We start from the raw sequence: 19,820 nt of genomic DNA, 5'->3' as shown, positions 1-19,820 counted from the left end.
TAGCACGCAGCACGGATTGCTGAGGACCTGGGTTCGATTCCCAGCGCTGGTCTCTTTTCCTGGTTTTTCTGTGCATCCATGTCTCAGTTTGTATTTTCGATATGGTTTCACGGGATACCCGTAAAAGTAACGAATTTGGAGTTGAAATAAAAAATACAAAAAGACTCCAAAAAAACCTATCATATATGCCCACTAGCACGATTACTAACCAACCGTCGCCGTCGCGTGTCCTGTATGTGCTTGACACTCCGTTCCTGACACATTCCTATTACGGTCATGGCACGATACGGTGCAGTGGGTAGAGACCTTAAATATAAACTCGACCATCTGCTGAATTATATCAAAATATTATTTAAAACAACTTGTACATTTACTGAGAACAGGTAATACTTAAAAAGAAACGTCAAATACATTTACTATTAAAGTCACTGCATTTCATAATTGTTACCTATACGCCTAGTGTAAAATGTATCTCGTATATTGTTTAAATTTATTTACGTTAAAAAATATATTGAAACTGAATTTTATACAATTGTTTTTGTAACCTCAAATGTATGTGTATAGGTAGTGCCTCGAGAGTTAAAGTGAATGATTACACACACAGCTACAAAAGGAACTGATTGCACAAAAGGAGAATGAATTAAATGAATGAGTCAATGTCAAAATCCTGCTGTCATTACACGACATGTTGTAGCTGTGTGTGTAATCATTCACTTCAACTCTCGAGGCACTACCTATAGTTAATAAATTATCCTTCAGTGAATAACCTAACCGACTTAGAAATCTTGAAAAACTCCCGACATTGTCATTTCAAAGTTTAATATGTCAAAAACGGCTGATCCGATTTTTGTCAAACATAGCTAAGAATCACCGCAATGAAACTCGCTTTCACATAAAAAGTCGCACCGAAATAGGTCCATCCATTTGTGAGCTACGATGCCATAGACAGACACATTGTCGTCAAACTTATTACACCCCAACCTCTTTGATTACACCACTTGTTTTCGTCGGTGGTTAAAAATAGTCCATGCCAATTTAGGTTGACCGTATTGGGTGCGGTTAATTAACGAACGATTTGCTAATTCGTGTCCTGACGGAGAATTTTGAGGGCTTGAATTATCAGGTCGACAAATACTCTGTCGTACATGAACCGCAGGTCGGGACCAAATTATTGCAAGAGCTAGTAAATTAACTAAATAACTATACATTTAGGATACAATCTTACATGCCTCTTATGTTACAAATACGAGGCGCTTTCGTAAGGGAACACATGTAATTACTTGGGTGAATCAACTTTTTTAGTGTCTTGTTGCCATGGTAACGTCTCCCGAGTTACTTATTAAAAGTATGATTTTATGGGGTTTTAGACGACCAGATGGCCTAGTGGTTAGAGAACCTGACTACGAAGCTTGAGGTCCCGGGTTCGATTCCCGTGTCGGGGCAGACATTTGTATAAAAAATACGAATGTTTGTTCTCGGGTCTTGGGTGTTTACTATGTATTTGAGTATGTATCTATCTATATAATTATATTTATCCGTTGCTTAGTACCCATAACAAGCTTTGCTAAGCTTACTTTGGGACTAGGTCAATTGGTGTGAATTGTCCCGTAATATTTATTTATTTATTTTATTTATTTATGGGGTACCCACTAACATTTAGGAGTTGTTACAGTTCTAAGGCAACTCTTTCATGACTCATCTTCTAAGCATGCTATTAGTACATTTTTTTAACAACTGATGTCTCCTTGAGTTACGGGACTGAACAACATACACTGAAACAGTTGAGTGACCCATTTATCTAGTAATTTTTTCACGGCGTTTTAATAAAAATTTCCAATGGTCTGGTCTACTCGAAATGCCATGAAATTTACGTTAAACCGAACGTTATGTCTGACGCGTTGCTATGCCGACCAACAATTCACAACAAGCACTATTTGAAAACAAAACTGCATCGATATTGGGAGCACGCACTTGAGTTATTTGAACACCCTCCAGCAATGGAGCAAATAAGGGTGTTCAAAGATAGCTTGACAATTTGAAGAAATCCATGACGCAAAAATCTAGCATACTACTTGGGACTGGAGCGACTTAAACTCGTAAGTTTTGTTTATATATTTTATCTTAACCTACTAAAATCTAGTCCTTACTTGTTTCTATTGTAAAAATTGCCTAGAAGAGATCGCTCTGAAGCGATAAGGCCACCTATTGCTTACCTTGGAAAATTTGTATATACCTGGTTTTCTGTACCGCTTATTATGTGTATATGTTCAATAAAGAGTAATTGTATTGTGTATTGTATTGTATTTTTATGTAATTGTAATGTTTTACGGTTTATTTAATTACTTGGACATGTTTGTTGTGGGATTAATTTCTACAATTTATCCATGATTCTGACTGAGATAGGAGCGTTGAAATATCATGTGCGTAGGTGTGTCAGTCTGCATCCCATTGCAAACGTGTGATCTTAAGTCGTTAACAATAGAGTCGTGTTCAGATATTTTTGATACAATTTTTGCTTAGAAGTTTATGAAGTCGACTGTACCTACATTTCGGTTGATAACTATAAAATACTTACTAATTTAATAAAGAATATTTCGCACGATCATTTATCACTACCGTATTGACAAAGCATTAGATACTTTGAGCACCTAGATAGCTTCAGTGTTTGTAATGGCGACTGTACATACGCAATAACAATGGCATGTCAGCAATATTTATAATGATATTTTTTTTCAGCACCTAAATAGATAACTTCGATGTTTATAATGGCCACTGTACATACTTAGTGATAATGGCTTTGGTACAGTTCAGCAATATTTATAATGTAACTTTTTAGCCAGCCTAGATAGCTTCGATGTTTATGATGGCGACTGTACATACGCAGTAACAATCGCATTGTTACAGTTCAGCAATATTTATAATGTCAATTTTTGAGCAGCTAAATAGCTTCGATATTTATGATGACGACCGATCCACAGTGGTAATGTACCTATAAATGCGCGGGTGTATTTTGAGTTCTCGTTAAGAACTAAAGCTGCGTACGGATTGCGCGTATTTTGGCACGCGTAGTCTGGAACACCATGTCCGTACTTGCACCTACGCGTACACTCTAGGGGAACGCTTGCCGCGCGAGCTCGGCTCGCAGCGAGGCGCCATCGGTCGGTTTTGGGTCGCGCGTCAAAGCGCCCAGGGACGCTGTATTTAGACGGCAAAATGCATTCTCAGTCATTGACTGAGGCTCGCAGCTCTATGGATCGATTGACCTCGCGTTCAGCTGTACGCGTGGACTGCGTATCCCGACTACGCGTAACACAGGAACGCACTGTCCGTACGCAGCTTAACGATATAAATTGCTGTATAGGTAATTTAGCAGCGACAACCCGATCGAGCTAAGTCTCATTCGTGAAAAACTCCGACATTCTCATTTCAAAATTCAATAACTCAAAAACGGCTGAACCGAATTGTATCAAACATAGCTAAGAACTAACGCAACAAAACTCGCTTTCTCGTAAAAAAACTCGCATCGAAAGCGATCCATCCGTTTGAGAGCTACGATGCCACGGACAGACAGACATCAAACAAACGTCAAACTTATAACACCCCTCTTTTTACCCGACTGCCCGAAGGCGAATTGCGTTTTAAATTTACCCCCTGTTTCATAACTTATTGATAAAATTTATGTGACAGATATTTGTGACGCCATCTCTGTTTGCGTTGTCCGAATAAACAGAGACATTATCCGACACGTAATATTTAATGCTGGCACTTCACTTGGTATATTCACCGAAATATTTGCCTGTACGAACGAGATGTACTATTTCATTTCTAGCATGAGCGAAGGAGATGTCAATAGCGCAACGCGAATACACAACGCCAAGTGAAGTGCCACCAACCAGTGGTTCACCTGTGGTGAAACAGCACCAGCTTACTAATAACTCTGTTTCTCAGGAGCAAAGTACCAGGGAAGCATAATCAATACGATGTTGCCACGGGCCTGTTGGTTAATGCTCCCGTTGCTGGGAGCCGCGCACGGAAAGTGGGTGGAGGGGCACGTGGACACGAAAGATGTAAGTGGATCGTAGTGGTTACTCTAAAACAGAGTTTCCCTTGGGGATGGGTTTTTGAAATAACGTCACTCTAAAATAACAGTACATAAGTTTCTGTTAAAATTACATTTTTAATCGAAACTTTTTGCTGACTGTACTACCATTGTCACCCAACTTACACTATTACTAACCTGTTGCCCGCGACTCCGGCTGATCAGAATTCGTTTATCGCTATCCCGCGGGAACTATGCAATTTTTCGGGATATAAGCTATACTATGTCCTTTCCCGGGGCTCAAACTATCTGTATACCGAATTTCATCTAAATCGGTTTAGCGGTTTGGACGTGATGAGGTAACAAACAAACAGACGTACAAACTTTCGCATTTAGGTATAATATTAGTGGGATATCAAATTTCAAGTCAATCTGACCACTGGAAGTGGGTCAAAATTAACCCAAAAGATTTGACCCACACACATTTGAACAACAACAAATAAGGCAAGTTAAATAAAAGCTTGTAAAAAATGTGAACCACTTTTCATTTTGAGTTCATTTATTTTTTCGCCACCTTTTTGGGGGTTCCTATAACTATAACTTACGCAATGTTCGTCCGTCTATTATATTCGTTCGTCCGCAGATTAGCTTAGAGAATTTTGTATGGAATTCCCTTTTTTTTTCAGAACTGGGCATTTCTAGCCCGCTTCTGCTTCTTATCTCTGGACGGTCAATTCGAGTATCTAATAGAATACGACCGCGAGATGGGTATGCCCAATCTCTTGCTGTACTACGATGACGATAGCCAATGGCCTGCAGTGTACCACAGCAGTAAGGTCAGTACTTCTCCCTTGTACAGGTAACCCTCATCTAGCAACACGTAACGCATAAACTTTGTTGGCAGAATAATTGCTTCGCATAAAATGTACTTGGCATAAGAGTCGTTTCACATAATGTTTAAGACAGTTTTAGTTTATATATTTTCCTCTAGATGTCACTGTTACGCCCAGATGCATTTCTGAATAGCGGTATCGTTTGGTCGTGTCAGAAACTATAAGTAGTGCTGTTATATAGAGTTTTGCTTGAGAATAAATTTTGATTATACGTAGTTTGTTTTTCCCCTCTCACGGCCGAATTACTCTCTCGTATACATAATCTTATAGCCGTGGTGGCCTAATGGTTTGACCTATCGCATCTCAAGCAGAGGGTCGTGGGTTCAAACCCCGGCTCGCACCTCTGAGTTTTTCGAAATTCATGTGCGGAATTACATTTGAAATTTACCACGAGCTATGTGCGGTGAAGGAAAACATCGTGAGGAAACCTGCACAAACCTGCGAAGCAATTCAATGGTGCGTGTGAAGTTCCCAATCCGCACTGGGCCTGCGTGGGAACTATGGCCCAAGCCCTCTTGTTCTGAGAGGAGGCCTGTGCCCAGCAGTGGGACGTATATAGGCTGGGATGATACATAATCTTAGACGTATCTTCGACGGCGAGGACATCATCGTTGCGAAATTATGTGAAACGACTCTTATGCCCAGTACATTTTATGTGAAGTTATTATTCTGCCAAAAAATAATACAATGCCTCGTACAATTTTACGTAATTAATAACGAAACCACCGTACTATTTTCTTAAGAAAAACCTCACACAAAAACGAATTTCTAACGAAAAAGTAGGCTAGGTGAGTGTAAATACTTGCGTTGTCGTCTACACAAACTACTTAAATATACCAAAATTCGAGTTAGCCCTACCACCACAGCTGGATCAAATTCGGCTCGAATGGTCAGAAACTAAATAAAAACTTGTAATATTCTGTAAGTATTATTTGTTTTTTTATTATCATGTAGTTACTTGTATCCCTTAATTTCAGACATGCAAGGAACGAGAAGCAGTGTTAAACAAGGGAGGGCAGAACCAGATCATAAAACTATCCCATTGGTACCCCGACACCGAGTACTCCGGCTGCATAGTTACAAAGGAGAACAAGGAAATGCCAGCTGAGAAGAGGTCAGGTCCCCTACTCAAATTTTGATGCAACCTGCGCAGCACAAGGTTCAAACTTGAACGAAGCGAGAGCGCGAATGTAAACACTAAGCTCGCGTTCGTCGCGTGCCGAAAAACCGCTCCGGACGCGAGCGTTGCGAGGGGCGAGGCGAGGCGCGAGGCGAGGCGCGCGCTTCTGGTTACATACACTCTCACCCCGTACCTCGCCACGCGCCTCGTCTCACGACTCGTACGTGAGTGTAAATGCGGCATGAGGGTTTGTGCTGTTGTTACTACGAGGGCAGATGAGGCACTTCACACCACATACACCGCTGTACTCGAAAGTTCATGCTTTTCAGTAATTTTGTACATAAAGCGAGCCTGGACCGGTACCTTTGATTGAGAGGGCATACATAGAGCTCTCTAATGTTTCGCCGATTGTATTTTGCCAAATAATTATTTTCCCGACTGTTTCGATATGGTCGAACGATTTTTTTTTAAACTATAAATACTTCAGGATTGTTATAAACTAACTACTTACCTAAACTACAGGAAACACACAGGATGTTCTTAATTTTCAGGACGAACTGAAATATAACCCGAATAGTTAAAAAAAATCAGCGCTAAACCATGATCCCTTGTTAGGGGGTCCATGTAATTCAAAGTGGGAGGCCTTTGTTAAACAGTGGACGTCTTCCGGCTTATGACGAAGCAATATGTTTCAAAAATCTACTTGTCTTTCAGTACGTCAACAAGTCCTAAGCCGACACTCAAAACGAGCAAGCCCAAAAACACTACAAACACCAGCGATCCCCAGAGCACTTACTACGATCAGTTCCTAAAAACTACCACGGCGCCAAAAACTACCATTTCTGATGCGAATTCTACCGATTTTACCACGTGGTTTGAATTACTACCAACTGATGAGTTTGCTACGACTGTGGTCCCGGAGGATGAATGGGAAAGCATAGGTCCTGAGTACAATGACAGCAAATTGAAAAGTATTAATGATGTTGAGATGATGTTTGATAATGATAGTAAAAGTGGGGTAAGTAAAATTCTCTATATATTTCTAATTTACTTTGTTAGGGTCCATATGGGCTCGCATAATTGTTGAAAGCCATAATAATGTTTGTCATAATTTATTGTTTGTCATGGCTCTTTTTTCTCCGAATCCATTAATTGTTTAGGATTGTTATAAAACAAATCTAACCTAACCTATAGAGTTCTATACGATAACTATTTAAAAAATACTGAAAAATGTACGATTTCGGCGGAAAAAAATTATGACTAACAAAAACAATGACGAATATTTCATTATGAATTCCAAAAATTATGCGACTGGATACGCACCCAAAAAAGCCCTTTGCGACTTACTTACAGCATAAATATTTTGGTTTTGATTTTTATTTTAACCTATTAAATATGAAAATATATAAAAAGCTTTTGCAGACTGTACCATACCTGTCATGTCAAATGAAAGGGCTCGTTGTGAGAATCCCAAAGACATATATTTTCTTTATTTCCAGCACAAAATCAAGCGTTCAACCTTTGAGCTTCTAGAGCGCTATCGCCGCCGCCGACTCAATTCTGATTCCAACCAGAGCGGGCCCAACTCTAAGCATAATGTCGAGCGGCTAATAGTCTCCTGTCACAACTCTCGGCGGTTCACTTCGGCGAGGGAACGGTGGTGGTTTATAGCTATCAGCAACTGCGACAGTCCTAAGGTACTTAAAAATGTCGTCAATGTAACCATACTTTACAATTTGAAGCCTTATATGCTGTTAGCTCACTTTTTTGGCATGCTCTCGTATCGCATAGTATCGTTTGGCATAATTATCATATCACCGAAACTTATACTCAGCGGCACAAAATTTGGCCCATCCTTCATACAAAATTACAGATTCTGCATACATTTGAGGGCCAAATTTTTTGCCGCTCAGTATATATCGCAAAATCTTGTTAGGCCTAACATATTATGTGGTGTGGGTAAGATAAAGGTGTAAGTTCTGTGTGGGGTCGCAGTTCTAACCTATCCTAACCTAATTTGCTGGCACCAGCTCGCTTCTTTGCGACGTCGGAGTTCTAATCTAATCTAATAATATTTTAATAGTACGATGGTTCGTTATGCGAAATTATTTTTATGCCAAGTAAATTTTATTCGAAGTTTTTATTCTGGTAAAAAAAATGCTATGTATTATGCTAAGCGATTCAAGTTCCGGGCGAACAAGATTATGCCAGATGAAGGGTACCCTGTCGACTTGTCGAGTGGTTATAAGTGTTCTACCATAACTTTCGACGATTCCGTTCTTTGAGGGAAAGGTGCTTTGTTGCTATCAGTAACTGCGACAGCCCCAAATTAATTAAACTATCGTTAACAAACAGTACGTTATACCTAGTCCTGTTTTTTCACTAACTACCTATTAATTCCAGGGTTTGGATGTGAGGTATAAATTTCTGATGACCAATGGACCGGATGGAGACATTTGGCATGAACATTTCTCTGCTGACGAATTTTGTGAGTTCTCGCGTGGAATATAAATTTAAATTAAGTATCTATCGTTTTATCGATTTAGATATTATACTCATACGTATAGTTTACATGCCGTTTGTTGTTCTCAAATATGAAGTAAAAAAAATCCGGAGTGCCTGAAAAAAAGTAAATAGGAAATAAAACGAGTCTAGTGGTCTAGAACTCTGTTAAGTAACTTAAAGTTCAACAGCCGGGATTCATTACTGTCAATTTTTGAGCTGGTCACGATTTTAAATTGGTCCCGACTGTTGACTTTAAGTTACTTAACAGAGTTCTAGACCACTAGACTTAAGTTTTCTTTTCGGTTTTTAAGGCAGCCTGCTTTTCGATTTTTAGGGTTCTGTAGCCAAATGGCAAAAAACGGAATCCTTATGGATTCGTCATGTCTGTCTGTCCGTCCGTATCTCACAGCCACTTTTTTTCGAAACTATAAGAACTATACTGTTGAAACTTGGTAAGTAGATGTATTCTGTGAACCGTATTAAGATTTTCACACAAAAATAGAAAAAAAAAACAATACATTGTGGGGGTTCCCCATACTTAGAACTGAAACTCAAAAATTTTTTTTTCATCAAACCCATACGTATGGGGTATCTATGGATAGGTCTTAAAAAATGATATTGAGGTTTCTAATATATATTTTTTTCTAAATTGAATACTTTGCGCGAGAGACACTTCCAAAGTGGTAAAATGGGTGTCCCCTCCCGTGTAACTTCTAAAATAAGAGAATGATAAAACTAAAAAAAATATATGATGTAGGTACATTACTATGCAAACTTCCACCGAAAATTGGTTTGAACGAGATCTAGCAAGTAGTTTTTTTTTAATACGTCATATATCGTAAAGTAAAGGAAACTTTTATATTATGTTACTAGCTGCTACGGAACCCCTCATGGGCGAGTCCGACTCGCACTTGGACGCTTTTTTATTTTTACATGTAACGTTTTTAATGGGATGTTTGCAGATGTCCTGCCAGTCCTCCTGGCATACACCTTCGCCTACGTCCTCATAACAATAGCCGTGGTGATGTGCAGCATAGAGCTGAAATCCCGGCACCTCCTCCATTCCACGTACAAGCTGTTCCTGATCTCAGTGGCGGCGCAGCAGGCTGGAGTGGTTATACAGAGCTTGGCGTATATACGATACGCGACCAATGGGTTTGGAGGAGAAGGCGCTAGAGTAACTGGTAAGCAATTGGTATAACACTGAAGCTTACCCGTGGCTTCGCACGCGTAAACTATTCGATCTGGTACAACTAGAATTCCGGGATTTTGTTAAATTCCCCTGGGAATTCCCAAAATTTATATCGTGGTCTTTATTGAGGTTGTGTTAAGAACAACTGTCCAATATATCAAGACTCTAAACCCTGTGGTTGAAATTTCGTGGGAATATCGGTACCTACATACCAAATTTCATGACTCTAAGCCCAGTGGTTGTTATTTCGAGATTTTATCCCTTGCCCGTGAGAATATCGGGATAAAAAGTAGCCTATGTGTTATTCCAGATGTCCAGCTATGTACATACCAGCTATGTACTAGTGTTTATATGCGGCAGATTCAGCAGTTTAATTGATGTTCCGAGATTTCACTAAACAATTCCCGAAAATTACGTCGCGGTCTTTATTGACGTTGCATTATATTTATAAACAACGGTGGCAAAGTTCATGACTCTAGGTATAGGTACCCAGTGGATGAGATTTGGAGATTTTATCCTGATCATGTGAGAATATCGGCTTAAAAAACCGACTCCAAAAACAATAAGAAGTTAAAATTTTGTCTCTTTGAGTTTTTTTAAGGCAGTCGGGTTTTTGATTTTTCAACCCCCGACGCAAAAAGAGGGGTGTTATAAGTTTGACCGCTATGTGTGTCTGTCTGTGGCATCGTAGCTTTTAAACGGGTGGACCGATTGAATGCGGTTTTTATTTGAAATCAGGTTTTCTAGTGATGGTTCTTAGACATTGGTGCGGCCCGTGCCAAATTGGCGTAGGAAGGTGGACTTACCCAAGTTCGCCGCCGACCTTCTGACTGGCCACGGGTTTGCGATGATGATCTTGAAGGCAGTGCACGTCGTTGTCTTTATTATCACTCAATCTTCTTCATTATGAGTTAGTTGCATGTCGAGCGGAATGATTTGTTTATATATGACAGACAGACGACAAGATGACAACGAAAGAATACCGCGTGGCATCAGAGTTTCCGGCCAGCGTTGCCTAGCTTGTCCACCTCCTTGCACACGGCAATACGGCGCAACCAGACATGTTTCATCAAAATAGGTTTAGCCGTTTTTGAGATATTGAGCTTTGAAGTGACAAAGTCGGGGGTTTTCCAACTTTTTGTTGGTTAGGTTATTTGAAGTCGGTTAAAAAAAAGTGTTTGGTGAGATTTAGTATACTGCTAGCCCTAAGTTTTTTTTATATATAAATAAAAAAAAGCCAGCGTTTGACCACAATCACGCCTGGTAAGCGAAGATGTAGACTAAGATGGAGCATTGCCCAAATATGCCCATAGTTTGTTTTGAAAGACTTAAAAATGAAACGCTTTCTTCCCAGGCCAGTTCCTCTGCGGTATATCGGAGACGACGTTCCTCCTACTCCTGATCCTCATGGCTAAAGGGTACACCATAACCCGCGGCCGGCTCAAGGTCGGCTTCACCGTGCGTCTGACTGTCTTTATGTGCTGCTACATCGCCACTTATATTGGCTTGTTCGTGTATCAGGCGAAGGTAAGACTTGCTGTTGCCACTGTAAATAAGCACTACTTGGTTCTAACAAGCAACTGGTCTATGTGGCTCAAGAAGCAAAAGCTATCTAAGTAGTCATAAGGTTCTAAAAGACTTGCGTGGTGCCACTTCTAATAAGCAGCTGGTCTAACAAGCAACTGGTCTATGAAGCGAGTGGTCTAAGAAGCATTTGGTCTAAGTAGCAAGTATGAACTAGCAAGAAGAATGGTCTGAGCACTAAAAAGTTATAGTATGACTTGCGAAAAGTATGCGAACTTTGGTGCGCCCCACTTGCAATATATGGTATGTTTGTATGTATTGTACAGTCAAGGAAACTGAATCACACCAGGGTGGAACCTTTGTGCTACTAATGTCATGTTGACATCCCCAAAATCATCTGCCAAAGAAATCATAGCGAAATTGGTTATGAAAAGCTTTCACCCTGGTACGTGACTCGGTTTCCTTGACCGTATTCTATGTGCGGGTCGAATCTTGCAAGTAAAATTTCACCCATATTCAATCGTTAGATTGACTTGAAATTTGGCATGCTTATGTAAATTTGGTGACATAATCTGGTAGTGATATCTCCTGATAATCCTGCCAGGACCGTCTCCGCAGGACGGCACTCCTCAACGGTTAATGGGCTTGAAATTTGGTACGGAGATATAGTTTGGATGATAATGAAAGTACAGTCAGCAAAAGTTTAAATAATAAGCAGAATTTTTTAACAAAAACTTGTTGCGGTTTATTTATTCCAGGGCTTCGATCCGGGCGAAGTTCTGTACCTGTACGAGAGTCTCGCAGGCTACGGGCTGATCGTGCTCCGCGTGTGCGCCTCCTGTGTCTTTGCTTACTCCATCTTCTTCACCGTGAGGAAGTACCCTGAGAAGGTACTCATGTGATACTTTACTTTTATGTGCCGACACCCGATAATAATTTTTTTTAAAGTTTTTTTAAGGCAGTCGGGTTTAGTTACGTTCTGTCCGTCCATGCGTTCGTCCGTCCGTATGTTCAGGCATGTTACTTAAAAACTACAAGACTAATTTTGATAAATGATTGTTGGCAGCTACTTAGTTTGGGTGTTGAATAACAAAAATACATATGTATGTCGGAGCACTTCACACATGCAAGTAGTTTATGCATCCGTTACGTAATAAGGGTCCTTATAACAAGTGTCGTTTTATGAAACGAGGCGTAGCTAGCCGAGTTTCATAAAAGGATCACAAGAGTGTTTATCTACATCTATATATTAAATCCTCTATCATGCGTTCAAGAACCACTGAAAATGACCTGCATTGCAACCAGAACTATGTCTGCCCACGACCTCCTGTGTTCGAACATGAAGCTCCGGTGCGGTAATGTTCATTTCGATATCGATTTCAGTATCGTAATGTTCACATTACGGTACTGCCGTGTTCATAATAGAATCCAATGTCGTAATGCTGGTCATTATCTACGGTTTTTGAACGCATAATGGAGGATTTAGATGGATATAGTTGGGTGTAGATAAAACATTGCATCATCTCATCACAAATCAACGTGAGGCTCAAGTTTAAGGTTCTTATTTTTATTTTTATTGTGATTATTTTCGGAACCCTACACTGGGCATGGTCTGTCTGACGTGCTCTTGCCGGTTTTTCTTTTAACTTTTATCTAATTTTTTTAAAGCAGTCCTGTTTTCATTTTTAAATGTTTTTTTTTAGAACCACTTCTACTGTCCGTTCTTTATCTGTGGCACGCTGTGGTTCTACGCCGGCCCTATCTTCATCCTCACAGCCAACGCCTATATTGGTAAGCATCACTGTTAATCTTCAACTTGTTTGATATACTTATAGTTTGGTGTAACAGATTATTTTTATTTAACTTGCAATGTACGTACATATGTATACATGTACGGGTAGAATCCCCCAACTGAATTTTGACGAGTTCCAGTGGTCAGATTGATATACATTAATCTGATGGCAATGTATAAGTAGTCAGCAAAAAAATCTTGTATTTAAAATTAAATTTTAACAAAAATTCAACTTTTCTAATTTGGTTAGGTTATTTAGTTCCTTTAATCTTTTTTTTTTCAGACAAATGGGTGAGAGAGAGCGTCGTGACTGCCGTCTTACTTTTTATCACATTCAACGGGCATATCATGTTTTTGGTAACTACCTACATTTATTCTATTAGTGTTATATGAAGATTTCATTCTACTGTTACCCTATCAAAATATGTCAAAATCGGTCATAATAAGTTTTTTTTTAAAATTGTATTTTTATTTTTTTGAAGTAATTTTCACCCTAGTATTTCTTTATTTGTCCAATATAACCGTAATAACTCGTATACGGGCCCTCGATTTCCCTAGGATCTCATCATCAGATCTTGACTTGGTGACATAATGGGACCACCTCAGAAGAATACCCTTTCGATTAAAAAAATATTTTGAAAATCGGTCCACAATTGACTGAGTAAGTAATCGGTGAACATATATAAAAAAAATACAAACATTGGAACATAGAACCTCCTCCTTTTTTTGAAGTCGGTTAAAAACTAGAATAAGGGCTCGTATATTTTATGTTTTTACCAAATAAATTAAAAATAGTCATGTACAGTCAAGGAAACTGAACCACGTGGGACTTTGCACTAGCTAAGGTAATGTTCCAATTGATTAGAGGTAAGGCTCATGATCCAAGTATTCTTAGCATGATGAGTCAATGATTGTATAAACCGTCGGCGGCGGCCGAAGTTATTCAAGGTACCCCGTGGCCGGACCAATCTCCTAAACAAGGCTCCACTTACTAAAGCCTTACTCATCTTAAATGATGTGGCGGAAAGGATAGACTTGTTCTCATTTCCATGTGTGAATTCACTAAAGTAACTTTTTATGTATTATGTTATTGTAATATTATAGTAAGCCGTGGTGGCCTAGTGGTTTGACCTATCGCCTCTCAAGCAGAGGGTCGTGGGTTCAAACCCCGGCTCGCACCTCTTGAGTTTAACGAAATTCATGTGCGGAATTACATTTTAAATTTACCACGAGCTTTGCGGTGAAGGAAAACATCGTGAGGAAACCTGCACGAACCTGCGAAGCGATTCAATGGTGCGTGCGAAGTTCCCAATCCGCACTGGGCCCGCGTGGGAACTATGGCCCAAGCCCTCTTGTTCCGAGAGGAGGCCTGTGCCCAGCAGTGGGACGTATATAGGCTGGGATGATGATGATGAATATTATAGTAGTATAGAGGATTCCTTTATGTTAACTTTTAAGTAAGCTAATTTGTAATAATATATTGTTACGCTTTTGCATTGGATGTCCTGTAATGATGGTGTAATTTTTTATTTAATAAAAATAAAAAAAAAGTATCAGGATGAAACCTTTGTGCTATTGTCATGTTGACACCCCATACATTTACCAAAGAACTCAAAGCTAAATTGATTATGAAAAGTTTCCGCCCTGGTATGTGATTCAGTTTCTTTTAATATACCTTGTTGAGGAATTGGTTTAGTTAATTTTATGGCATTTGCACTTTCAGTTGCTGACGCTACCAGTTTTCGCCAATAAGAACTTTCCATACCACGTCCGCACTACTCAAATTGGTGTTATGGAGGTAAGTCAACCATCTTAACTAATTAATATACTTATATCATCATGGGTTATTGACACCAATTGACCTAGTGAGTAGGAGTATAGATCAGTATAATATATCTCCATTATTTTTTCGGCGATATCAACACGCATATTTTTAATATTGAACTTGGCCACAGAATACGTAATAGTACAAGTACAGAACCTAATGCCGTACAAAAGTGATGTCGCGAACGCTCGTCTTTATGGGAAGTCAATGAGCATGACAGGCGTCGCGATGGAATGAGAAAAAGATGTTTGAATCATACCTTTATCTCCTATTCTATGCCTCGGGTTTCAACGTCTATCGCCCTCGATATACTCGCTCCCTTCGCAGGATAGGCCACGCCTGCGGGGTTCCAGTGCACCACCCCTGACTTGGCTCTCATTTCACATTTAAGTTTTTGATGGGATATCAATATTACAGGTAACTGGGAGCTCAGGTTTGGACAGTTTCGGTCACAACGCATACCACCCGGGCAATGGAGCGGCCCAGACTGTCATCATACCACTCACTAGGTAACTTCTGAAAGCTTTATAATTGACTTTAGCGCCACCTAGTGTCGGATAGCAGAACTACTACAATGAGCGGGGAACCAAAACGTCACTACGCGCACAGCTTCTACCCGCTGTTATTGAAAATTATACTTGTAATAAATCTTGCAAGTTAATTTGATGCACTTACAGTAATCGGAATGACTTTAAATTAGGCATACTTATATAAATCTGGTGACAATACAATAATCTGGCAGTGACATCCTGGTGATCCGGCCAGCATCGTCTCCTCAGGGTCGAACTCCTTAACGGTTAACGGCAGCGACTTGAAATTTGGTACGGAAATGTAATTTGGATGACAATGCAAGTACAGTAAGCAAAAAAGGCTTGTATTAAAAATTACATTTTTAACAAAACTTATTTTTTACAGACGCACAGAAGAACTCATAGGCAACATGTACAGCCAGTACATGGCGTCCGCCCCTCCACTAGACACCCCCACTTTAAATGGTGTCAAACGCATTAATTCCCTCTCCCCAAAGAACCAATTGGTCCAACAAGACAGCACCGACACTAACGCATCAGATGACATCAAGCCCGTTCTCACCAACGAAATATTCACCGTCGAAAATCAAATGTCAAAATTGGAGTTGCCAGATCAAAAACCTATAGCGCTGCCACACGATACGTCAAATCTGCCAAAAACTGTGTTGCCACATGAGCATTTGCCGAATAATGAGAATAGAGACTTGCCTGTCGTGTTGAGGTCTCGACGGAACATTTTAGAGCCTTTGAAGAGGGAGGATGTGCCGTCGTGGTCGCTGGCAAAGGGGCCGTGTGTTGTTGCTATGCAGAGGAAAGTGAATGGTGATGTTAAAGAGGGTAAGTTGGAAATATTTACCTTGGACAGATCACAAAAAAACGTAAATTATGCTCTGTGTATACAGGTCAATTCACAACAGCTGGCACAAATGACTTGAAGAGTAAATGAAAGTATCTGTGTGTACAGTCACCAGCACCAATATCTGACACAACAAGCGTGCATAAATATCTGATACGACTCTTTTTCTAGGGCCGGAAGGAATTGTCAGATATTTTTGCACGCTCCGCTGTGGCAGATATTAATGCTGGTGACTGTACCTACCAATATTAATACACTTGACACAAAATTAAATGTGCACATTTGTAATAATAACATGCATCAGTCATTTTCCTACGATAATATCTAAGTGACATTACTTTCGTTTAATCCATTCGTGCCAGCTATTTGTAAATAGACCTTGTACAATATGTGCAAACGGGTTCGCATGGGTAGCTACTAATGTATGAGTATACCGGTCTTGCGAGTGTGCGGCGGCTAACGCAAAGTTTTGTGCAGCTCTAAAAAGTAAAAATACTGCAGAAGCTTTTCTTAATCAATAGCAAATGCCGCCCTACAATAATAATTGTGGATTCGCGCATGCAAATGGCCTGTTTTGGAAAGATGGACTGGCATTAGGGTGGTTTTGGTGTGATTTCACAGTGATTTAAGTACACCTTTCAAACTGTTTTCGTTTGCTCACAGATATACATGAGACTCCAGTAACCAATGGGAAGAAAGTTCCCCCGGTCCGAAACGGACTCAAACAGAGTTCTGGCGAGATCTCCACCATACACGAGGGCCGCGAGCAATCCTACAATCGGACCGTTGACTTATTCACCGCTGGCAACACCGGATGACAGCTGCCAACTACATAGATTAAGATAGCGTAATAATAACTAGTGAAGTAACTCGACTGTTAAGACGGGGCAACTAACCAGGTGCAGTGTGGGGCGCCCCCCTCCCCTATTAAGCTGTATTTTGACAAATTGTCTGGCTTCGGGACATGATGCTTATATTGTGAAAACTTTAATACTGGCTGTAAAACCTGTGTGACAGACGGACAGAGATGTGGAAAATCATCATGAAACTGACTTACAACAACCTGACAGTAGAGAATAGAATGGATGAAGCAAATATTTAAAATATCATACAAAATGTGTCAACCATATCCATTTCTATTGTTTATTATCTTATCTAAGTAGGTACCTATAGGTAGGGATAGGTACTGTTGGTGGATTGTCTTAAAATTTAAATACTGATCAACCTCTCGGCATATATACGTTCCACCCACTGCAAGACACAGGCCTCCTCTCTGAACGAGAGGGCTTGGGAAATACTCACTTATTTAAATAATTTATTGAATTAGGCGCCTTATTATTTAATGAACTAGAAACAATAAGTTTGTGCGACATGAACAGACAGCCCACAACTAATTCATAAGAGTAATTTTCGACAAAAATATAGTATTGTGGACTATATAGGTAGTCCATTTTGTGTCCAAATCGGGTAAACTATACACTTGGTTCACAATGCTTATGTCATCTACGTACATCATGTATTCATTTATATAAGTTATATTTCACTTTAGGATAAGGATAAGAAACCAAAAGCAATGTTTAGCAATATTTTTACGCGTGTCTCTAGTCATTAAATACACGTTTTTCTTGAAATGTTTTTTATTTGCAGTGTTTCATTCAGTGGAAGCACATCTATGGAACACGCCACTGCGAGTTAAGCGGACTCTACTGTGACCGGGAATTTTGAGCTTGTCACGATTTTGAATGGGTCCAGAGAGCTTACTCCGAAATTCGTATCGTACCTTCCCTCTCACTCGTATTAAATAGTATAAGTGAGTGAACTTCGATTTTCGGAGTAGCCCCGCTAACTTCGAGCTTCAAGTTAATAAGGCCCCATTTATTGGAGCATACTACCACAGAATCAAAAGCAGCTATACATACCTGGCAAAGGATATTTTTAAAGCTAGTAGTATTCTCAATAATTACAATGAATATTGTAACTTATTACTCAAACAATAAGGTTGAATTTCCAAATAAATGCATGTGGTCGCTAAATCGCCTCATCCTTATTAAGGGTTAACAGAGTTCTTGACAACTTGTTTTCTCCACTTAGTTTTTCTATCCCAGTATTCCCTCGGCATCTCTATACCTCTAGTTGCTTCGGTTGGAAGTGGCCTGCATTAACCAGGTCATCCGTCCTCAGTGGCCGTCCTACGCCGCGCTTGCCGATCGGCGGTCTCCATTCGCGAACTTTTCAGGCCCGACGGCCGAAATAAAACACACACACATAATTCAATCTTTAATCTCTTCTCCATAATGAACAAAATAAGCTTAACTTAACAGAAACTAATTCATTAACATTAGACAAATAAGCTTGTTCAGCGTACAGTTGCCATCAGATATTTCGATGCGGCCGAGATGGTCAAAATTTTATAACAAAAAATTGAACAGACTACAAAAAACCATGAAAATAATTTTCTACCAGTCTGAAGTCGGTTGGTGCCTCGGCACGAGCCAGCAGGAGTGGACCTATAGTTGTCTACCTCACCTACATAGTATACGCGTATATTGTGCTTCAATCATTCCGGCTGGCTCGTGCTGAGGCACCGACTTCAGACTGGTAGAAAATTATTTTCATGGCTTTTTTGTAGTTTGTTCAATTTTTTGTTATAATGTTTTTTTTCAACCTTTTTAGTGTACCTAAAAAAGATCTAAGAAACAATAGTTTAATGTCAACTGCTCATCACCTTTTACGAAAAATTGCTTTTTCCGATGCAGAGACGTTCATTATTGAGGAGTCCTGGTGCTTCGTCACCCGTTCCATTTCACCATATACATTACAATGAGCTTAAATTGCTTAGCAACTGTGTTACAGTAATTGAAATTCAACCCGTGAGGTACTTGTTATTGAGTAGTCGCTCCGTTGGTCAAATGTGGTCTTCATCATCAGTTCCACTTCATCAAGTGATGATTTTCAAGAGCAAATGCACGAGTAACTACTAAATATAACAAAATTACCATAGGTGTCCCTACAATATTTGAAGAGCTCCCTCTATTTCCTTAGGATCCAATCATCAGATCCTGATTTGGTGCTTATGGGACCTAATTGAAAGCATTCCTAGAAGAACAAAAAAAAATTGAAATCGGTTCATAAATGATGGAGTTCTGAGGTAACAAACTTTAAAAAAAACCTAATAGATAACCTCCTCCTCTTATGAAGTCGGTTAAAAAATATCGGAACATCTTAAGGTATTAGAGTTCACGCTCCAATATTGTTGAACACCTTGGCCGCTCCGAAATATCTGATGGCGGCTGTACCAAAGACGACATTGAATCGAATTGAAACTATGTAAATGTAGCTCCGATGAAAATGCATTTTAACTCCAAAATACGCATCATGTATGTCGATTCACAGGAGCTGGCATGAATGAATGGAACGAGTGAATGATAATGTCTAATACAGGTTCATATTTGACAGTCGTGTTTCTTATAATCAAAATCGACATACTTTCGTTCAATTCATTCCTGCCAACCCTTGTGGACCTGTACAATGGTTCAAATAGTAT

General features: G+C 39.7%; 1 protein-coding gene across 1 annotated transcript; it reads left to right on the top strand.

Annotated features, from left to right (window-relative positions):
- Positions 1-1,723: 1,723 nt before the first annotated feature.
- LOC141443890 (transmembrane protein 145-like) lies at positions 1,724-17,907 on the top strand. Its single transcript, XM_074109260.1, has 16 exons — positions 1,724-2,096; positions 3,949-4,067; positions 4,726-4,875; positions 5,910-6,046; positions 6,767-7,070; positions 7,552-7,749; positions 8,456-8,540; positions 9,520-9,741; positions 11,104-11,276; positions 12,032-12,163; positions 12,977-13,064; positions 13,349-13,422; positions 14,789-14,863; positions 15,308-15,399; positions 15,806-16,257; positions 16,940-17,907. Exons 2-16 carry the CDS (start codon positions 3,981-3,983, stop codon positions 17,092-17,094), a joined length of 2,424 nt encoding a protein of 807 aa, XP_073965361.1. The 5' UTR covers positions 1,724-2,096; positions 3,949-3,980; the 3' UTR covers positions 17,095-17,907.
- Positions 17,908-19,820: the final 1,913 nt, after the last annotated feature.

Source organism: Choristoneura fumiferana, chromosome 28 (assembly GCF_025370935.1).
Source record: "Choristoneura fumiferana chromosome 28, NRCan_CFum_1, whole genome shotgun sequence".
NCBI classification, from domain to species: Eukaryota; Metazoa; Arthropoda; class Insecta; order Lepidoptera; family Tortricidae; genus Choristoneura; species Choristoneura fumiferana.
This window is presented reverse-complemented; position numbering and strand designations above follow the sequence as displayed.